General features: G+C 35.8%; 1 protein-coding gene across 2 annotated transcripts; it reads left to right on the plus strand.

Annotated features, from left to right (window-relative positions):
- The first annotated feature begins 568 nt into the window (after positions 1-568).
- LOC106754400 lies at positions 569-4280 on the plus strand. Of its 2 annotated transcripts, XM_022777953.1 has the most exons (3): positions 578-608; positions 686-770; positions 860-4280. In XM_022777953.1, the coding sequence occupies exon 3, from the start codon at positions 869-871 to the stop codon at positions 3965-3967; it is 3099 nt and encodes a 1032-aa protein (XP_022633674.1). In that variant the 5' UTR covers positions 578-608; positions 686-770; positions 860-868; the 3' UTR covers positions 3968-4280. The 2 variants fall into 2 exon arrangements, with proteins under 2 accessions (XP_014491896.1, XP_022633674.1); XM_014636410.2 differs by having other exon boundaries at positions 569-770.
- The last annotated feature ends 4095 nt before the right edge of the window (positions 4281-8375 follow it).

The raw sequence follows: 8375 nt of genomic DNA on the forward strand, positions 1-8375 counted from the left end.
ATATATATATATATATATATGTGTGTGTGCGCGCGCGCGCGAGATTGTTCAATTTTACAGTAGAAGTAAACTTCAAACCAGCACAAATATAGATGATACTGACTGTGGGATTTAGTTTTTTTAAAATAAAATTTTCAGTAATTTTTTTTTAAATTATATCTTTTCAATTACATTTTAAATTCATTTTAATTAAATTTCATTCTTTAGATTTTTATAATATTATATGGTTTTTAAAAATGAAAACAGTTGATAGTTTTTTATCCTTTAAAATAATTATTTTCTATTTTTATTTTACTTAGAATTAAAAATATAGTTAAAACTCACACATTAAAAGAAATGAAAATATTTGAAAAGTTAGATTCCCAATGTAATAAAAAACATAAAACAAATTTTTATTTTCTTTTATAAGTATATACACAATAGGGAAAATAAAAAAACAATAAAAAAATTATTCACTATATTTTACAGAAACTTTTTAATATAATATCGTTAATGAAAATGATTTTTGTTTTAAAAAAGAAAGGTAGAATTCAAACTTCATAACAAGTAACAAGAAGATGAAGGTGTCAAGTCAGGACTGCATTTTCCAGTGGTACTACACACAAAAAGTATTCTCAATGCTCTAATATTTTTTCTCTCTCTTCAAATCTCTCAAACCATTCACATTTTTCACTCTCAATTTAAGGACACTCCTTTGTATTCCGAAGGCTCTCCACTCTCACAACAAACAACAACTCTGCTGAAGAAATAAGAATCAAGAACAATAAAAGGTTTGAACTCTGTTGTTTATTGTTTAATGTTCACATTGCTATGAAATTACTGGTGCAAATGTCAATGGATGTGTTGTTTTATGTTTTAGGTTATAATAATGTCTGGAAATACCGGCCAAATTGATTTAAACTCTGATGCTGGTTTGTTTGATCGGGAAAATGATGTTGTGAAATCGTCAGAATCCAGCCATGTTAGTACCGGCATCTTTTGTTCTAGAACCCTAAGTGATGATCCTGTTAGCGGAAGTGATGTTGTGGATCGTGATCATAAGGTTTTTCACCATGGAGATGATAGAGAAGGAGCCAATGGTTCTGTAGCGTCGCTTTGTGATATGAACCATGAGTATGATGTGATGATTAATGACAGTGGAAAAGTGGGTTTTGGTGAAGAACTTGAATCGGTGGGTGTAGGAGTTCGTTTGGAGGAAGGAGTAGAGATTGTTGATGGAGGGTGTGAAGAAAAGGGGGTTTATTGTGGGATGGAGAAGAATGAAGATGAGAAGATTCCGACTAAATGTTCAGATGGAGTTTTGTGTGCTAATGGGGGTTCAGAAAGCGGTGGAGGTTTGGTTATTGAATCTGATGTTGGTTTACAGAGAAAGTTAGAACCCAAAAATGCCGTGGATGTTACTGAAAATGGTTCACTGAGCACTGAGGTTTCAGGAAATATCATGGCTCAAGGAACTGATAACGATGCGGCTGAGGAGTGTGAGGATGTTATGGGTATTACTCAAAATGGTTTGCTTGTGGCTCAAGGAGGTGATAATGATGCAGTTGACGAGTGTGAGGATGCTATGGAGATTACTGAAAGTTGCTTGCATGTGGCTCAAGGAGGCGACAATGGTCTGGATGAGGAGTGTGAGGATGCTATGGATGTTACTGAAAATGGTTTGCGTGTGGCTCAAGGAGGTGGTACTGATGTGACTGAGGAGTGTGAGGATACTATGGATATTGCTGAAAAATGTTTGCTTAGCACCAAGGCAACAAGGAGTAATATGACTGGAGGATGTGTTAATGATGCAGGGCAGGAGTATGAGAATGCTATGGGTAATGTGGCTGAAGGATGTGATAATGGTGTGGCCAAGGAGGTAAAGAATGCTGCAGTGGTGAATTTAAGCGCAGTTGTGGAGGATGACAGTGTGAGGATTGCAGATGATAGTTTGGTTGCTAAAGACGGCCTCAAAGATTTGCCAACTGCAGAAGCTGCAATACAGGACAGCATTCCATGTACAGAAGTTGTGAATGTCAATGCCAGAGAATCTTTGCATGTGAAAGGTTTGTTAAGGAATTGCCTTGAGCTAGAACCTGCTTGTGAGTTGAAACAACCAGCTTTTCATGTAGATGCACAAGTAGATGTGATGCAGAATCAAACCACAGTGGCAGATTTTGTTGAAGGACAGGTGTTTGACAATAATCAGGAGTGTCTTGGTGTTAATCTTGTTGTAGATCTTAATACTTCAAGAAACATGCAGGATGTTGACATATATCAGGGATCGACATTTTCAGATTTGAATTTGTGTCTATCGGATTTAGTGTGGGGAAAGGTCACTGGCCATCCTTGGTGGCCAGGTCAGATCTTTGATGCCTCAGCTGCATCAGAGAAGGCAAAGAGGCACCTCAAGAAAGACTGTTACCTTGTAGCGTATTTTGGGGATCAAACATTTGCTTGGAATGATGTGTCAATGATTAAACCGTTTCAGGCACATTTTTCACAAATGGAGAAGCAGACCAATTTGGAAAATTTCCACCATGCTGTTAATTGTGCCTTAGATGAGGTCTCAAGACGGGTTGAGTTTGGCTTGTCCTGCCCTTGCATACCTGATGGTGTGTTTTTCAAGCTTAAAACTCAAGTAGTTATTAATGCTGGAATCAATAATCAATTCAGCAGAAGAAAAGGAGGGGACAGAGTTATAAATTCAATGTCTTTAGAACCCACAAAACTTGTCAATTATGTCAAATTATTAGCCCAGTCGCCACTTGTTGGATCTGATAGACTGGATTTTGTAGTTGCACATGCCCAATTGTTGGCCTTTTATCGCTCGAAGGGTTATTCTCAACTGCCTGAGTTCACAGTAATTGGAGGGTTATTCGATAATGATATGGAAACTCTACTAATCAGGGGGAAAGAGCGATGCGATTATCAAACCCATGTTGGCCTTTCACTAGAGGAGTCCAAGCACATCCCGGGGGATAGCAAGCGCCGTGGTAAGAAACATAAACTTATGTCAGATTTGATGTCTGAAGGGATCTTATGTATTTCAAATGTTGAACACACATCAGAACAGAAAACTAAGTCAGTTCTGCGGCGTCGGGGTAGGAAAAGGAAAGCAGCTTACAATGCTTCGGAAGATTATTTCCATAATTCCCAAAATAGAAAGTTCAACCAATTACAGAATGCATCTGTAAGTGGGATGACGTCCCAACTCTTCTTGGCCGCCAAGAATCCAACTGGACAAAGTTTCTCCAGTCGCCTAGTGCATTTTTTTGCAGAATTTAGAAATTCCATTAGCCTTGAATATTCTGCTTCCCTGGAACGAAAATTGTCGTGTGAACAAATGCTCGGTGATGATACTGGAGCAACCTCCTTGGGAGCATTTGCTACTGTGACATCTGAGCCTTGCATTGATTCTTATTGGACTGATAGAATAATTGAAAGTATTCCTGAAAAGCAATCGTTGACAAAATATCAGAATGAGAGAGCCATTTTTCTGCCTGAGACTCTAAGTGAGGCTAACCCTATCTGTTTGAAGTTGCCACCATCTGCTGAAATTACCACAGATTTGAGTATTAACCAGCAAGATTCTGATAGACATTTTGGATCAGAATCTTCTAAGCCTGCAGAACATTGGGACGAGAGTTCTACCCCGGGCTTTTCCCCCACCGCTCTAACTCTGAAATTTTCAAACTTGGATTCTGTACCTTCAACAACAGATCTTAACGAGATTTTTAGCCGCTTTGGGCCACTGATTCAATCAAAGACTGAACTACTAGAGAGAACTAACAGTGTCAGAGTGGTTTTCCTAAAACGTTCTGATGCGGAAGCTGCTTTTAGTAGTGCTGGAAAATATAGCATATTTGGACCTTCACTTGTTAGTTACCGCCTCAAGATTTTGCCTCGGAAGCCACAAAAAGGTAAAATAGGAAAGCGTGGCAGAAAAAAAAGAGTAACAAGTTCTGTGGATGGGGCAGCAGTCTGATGCCTTCGTGTTGACCATTCCATCCTTACTTATGACATTAATCATGGTTGTGTTTTCCTGTGAATGTCAACATTCACCTAGTATATGTTGATGTGCTTAACCAAACTAATACTTAGAATTCAGTGGCTGACTGATATTTAGAAATATTTGAGAATAGGATAATTTACAATTTAATTATTATGTTGCATATACTTTGAACTGATATAACTTCTTGGGGGATGATTTATGACTTTTGGGAAAGAAATCAGTGCAGAACAAGAAATGAACTTGTCTAGTATACGAGAAGATTCATTCTCAAATCACATTTGAATCAGAGGGCTTTGGTTCTGAAAACCAGTGCCCACGATTCCAACATTTTTCCCAGGTCCATCAAAAGCAATTTTTCAGTTTATTTTAAAGGAATGATTGTTTATTTCTATTAATATTTTAGATTTTTAAAATTAACTAATTATTTCTTTAAGAATAATTGCAATCAAACTTGCACTCAAAGATCTTAATATTACAAGAAAAAAGAGGTTTAAGAATGTGTACTTGGTACAATCCTTACTCGATGTCTACCATTTTAAGCTAACCTCGATTCCTCCATACAAAGCAAAACTTTTGGTGAAATAACAGTTTTAAAGGTTTAACATAAGAATACTAGTTTCTTGTTTTCCCACTCATTATAGATATATATGCATTAAAAACCTTTTAAAAAGTGCTAACTTTATTCGTACATATAAAGATACGTAATTATATTAAGTAAAAATTATATATATATATATATATATATATATATATATATATAATCTTAATTAATAATATAAAAAATTTTGAATTTTATTTTAAAATATCCATAGGATAAGTGGATTAAGTGGTAGTTTTTGTAAAAAAAAAAAAAAAAAAACATTCGATTGAGTGTGTCTTATATATTTGTGATGAACTTCTCATTTTGGATTAGGGACATTAGTGTTTGTTTAGTCAGAAAAAGGGATAAATCCTAGTAGTTAAGTCAAATGAAAGGTGTTGAAATGGAGAACATTGAAGCGATGGAAATGCAGAAATAGAAAAAGTCTAACCCACTTGGAGAAGTTCTAATATAAGTGAGGAAAATACGCTACTTTGAATAGTGAAATTCAAATATAACAATCGAATTTCCGAAGAAGAACTAAAGATATGAGAGAAAATTTTAGTTTTTTATTAATTCAAATTTGTCTTTACAAACAAGACAATCCCTATTTATAGTTTGAGGTATAAGCTATTGTTGGACGGATCGATAAGTATACTGAATCACGCAAGTAATATAAAATTGTAAGATCAATTATCGTATTCCAGAACACTCTCGGCACCAGACAGTCGTGTGATAACTCGATTAATTAAAGACTTCAAGAAAACGAGATCATTGATTTTTGATGCAAAAACAGAAAATTAAATATGAATGTAGTTTGATCAATAGAAGAGTCCAAGTAGATTGGAAGAGTCATTGATGCTCTTTCCAACTCTTGGCAACTTTGATTGCTTTCTTTAAATTTGACATAGCTTAGACTGGTGAGTGTGTCTTGTTAGCCAAAGCTACAAGCCTCACCATAGGAGTAGATTTAAATATTGCTTGTCTTTGATATTTTGTATGTCACCTAGGGACGTAGGGTTTATTAGAGTTCGTTTAGCGTCCGAATGTCTTTGTTTGTGTGTCATATGTACTTTGTCTTTAGAAGTAATTTTACTTTAAAGGGTATTTAGTGAGTTGCATAAGATAAATCTGGCTAAGGCAAGACTTGGTATTTAAGCAACCCTTGTGGTTCACCTCTCTTACCTGGGATTTGTCAAGTGTGAAACCTTTAAACTCTTTATATTAGAAGAAATTTTAAGAACAAGGATGTCAAGTTATAGGATTAGTGAATTTGGGAAGAAAAATGCTCTTAGGACGATAATGAAACAGATTGGGAATTTGGAAGAGAGTCTGGCTCAAGATAAGCTTAATAGGGAGGTGCAAGCCTCAATCATCCAAAATGAACTTAGAGTCATACAAAAGAAACAAAAGAATCAGATAAATCAAAAGCTTTTAAGAGAAATCATTCAAGAGGGTAGATCATTCATTAACAGTTTAAGTGGATTTTCTTGTCGGGAAAGAGAGTTTAGAGACAAACTTATGACATTCTTGAATGAGGGAAGTAAAAAAAGCACTGAGAGAGAACGTAGGCAGCTACAAGAAAGAATAGAAAGACAAGAGAGAAAGAGGAGAGAAGAGAAGAGGAAGAAAGAGAGAGAAGAGAACAAGTGAGAAGAGAAGAGAAAGAAAGAGAGAGAAGAGAAGAGGAAGAAAGAGAGAGAAAAGCACAAAGAAGAAAAGAAGAGAAGAAGAGAAAATAAGAGAGAAAGAAAGAAAGGAAGAGGATGAGAAGGAAGAACTTGAAAAGAAAGACATGGAAGAAAAGAAGAAAGAACAATGGAGGGAAACATCTTCAACTCTCACAATAGAACCCAAACTTTTAAGGAGAGGTTTTCTATCCTTTCACTTTTCTCCATTTCTTATTGAATGTTCTAAATTTGCCTTTTCCTCCCAAGAAATTGCCATTACATCTTTTCACAAGTTGCAATTTTTAACACGTGGCAATCAAGTACTTGAGTTAGAGTTACCTTTTTGGTTATCACTAACTGAAGATAGAAATAAATTTTCAAATGAAGTAAGGTTTCTTTATAATCATAAACTTAAAATTTTCAAATTTAGGAAACCTTCTTCTAGACATATTCTTCTATCTATCTTATTGGGTCAAATAAAACTAATTAGAGATATGTTTGATGCTTATTGCAGATTAATCTTTAACCCAGGAGGAACTTGTTTGGAGCTTACAAAAATAAGTCCTCGGGCGAACTATCAGATTTGAGGACAAATCCTTTCCAAGAGGAACGAGATGATACGTGAGGCCCAAGCCCAATTATCTTAGTTTAGCATTTCTTTTATTTTTTTTGTAAAATGTGTTAGGCATGTCCTATATATAGACATGCTAACACCTATTGTAATCAACTTTGAGATAAATGAATTGAGCATTTTGTTGAGAATTACTACAGAACCAATTCACCTTTTGAAGTTCAAGGCTAGAGAATCCAAGGGATTCTCCTAGCCACTTTCCATTTTTTACTTACCATTCTTTCATTTTCCATCATCATATTTTTCTCACTCTTCCACGTAACCACTTCTCAACCATTCGTCATCCGCCACGCTGTTGCCATGCGAGCCTAGTTCTCGAAGGCTCCAAAGCACTTCAACATTTCTCTCTCTCCCCAACAATCGAGAGAACCCGTCGCTCTCGTGTTTATCTCCTTCGAGAGCACCTCCTTCTTCACAAAAATGAACAAGACTGCTGTCACTTACACCCTTAGAGCCAAACAGATTTCACAAAAAGAAAAATTAGAGCAGTAAGAACTTCCCTGTCTCTTAGCTGCACAAACTGTCCAAGCTTTCCAGTGAGATTCAGCTACAACTCACTAACCTGGTTCACTCCTACAAATAGATTTGATAACTTGGATCAGTGTTCAGTGAGACGAATTGCAGGGGAAAAACAATATACAAAATAAAGAATCCTCCCTTTTCTCTCGGGTTCAACACTTGATGCAGCTGAATTACTTTCCCTTGCTTCCAAATTGAAATCTGCTGCACAAAGAATTCACACAAAATTTAATAGACAACCAACAATGCTTTCACTACAGAACAAGTAATGAACCTAAAGGAAGTTAAACTTATAATATGCACAATGAGATGCAATATGACTCTTAATGTTGACAAAAACCTAGTGCTACAGTTTCAGTATAATGTTAACACGTAGAACCAATTATGCAACCATTCAAACAGATAAGTTTGTGTACAAAACAGTTCATGTACAACTAATTAAGTAGCATGCAAAGGTATGCAATCAATCACTACGAACAAAACTGAAATATGAAATTACTTCATTCAAAATAGTTATTATTTCAGTAAATTGAACAAGCAATGTATAACCAAAAAGATATGAATGCAACAACTTCTTAAACAGTCACAAATGCTCCAATCAAAGTAATTCTACACAGATAATTATTCTAGATTCAGCAGAACACACATTGCAAGCAGCTACAAACCATAATTAGAGCAGTTCTATCATAATAAAGATAATTGAAAGTAGAAGTAACTCCCTTCAGTTTAGATGATTGCTTTTAGCATGCCCCAACTAAACTAATCAATTGGGCACGCTGTTGCGACTATTGATAATCCAACTTGATGGAAGAACAATCCAGCTAATTCTGGTGGAGGATGGAATCAACTAGATCTTGTTCTCAGATTGGACAGTAGAAGCACGCATCAATGAAAGTTGTGCTTGGCAACGCAGCGGAATGAATTGAAGAATGATGATGATGACTGGAAGACACAGAGACATATGGAAGCCACTCTCAAGAG

This window comes from Vigna radiata, unplaced genomic scaffold, assembly GCF_000741045.1.
Source record: "Vigna radiata var. radiata cultivar VC1973A unplaced genomic scaffold, Vradiata_ver6 scaffold_108, whole genome shotgun sequence".
NCBI classification, from domain to species: Eukaryota; Viridiplantae; Streptophyta; class Magnoliopsida; order Fabales; family Fabaceae; genus Vigna; species Vigna radiata.

Bases quoted from the DNA above. Each gene is read 5' to 3' on its own strand.
- LOC106754400 (XM_014636410.2), top strand. From the start codon at position 869: ATGTCTGGAAATACCGGCCAAATTGATTTAAACTCTGATGCTGGTTTG.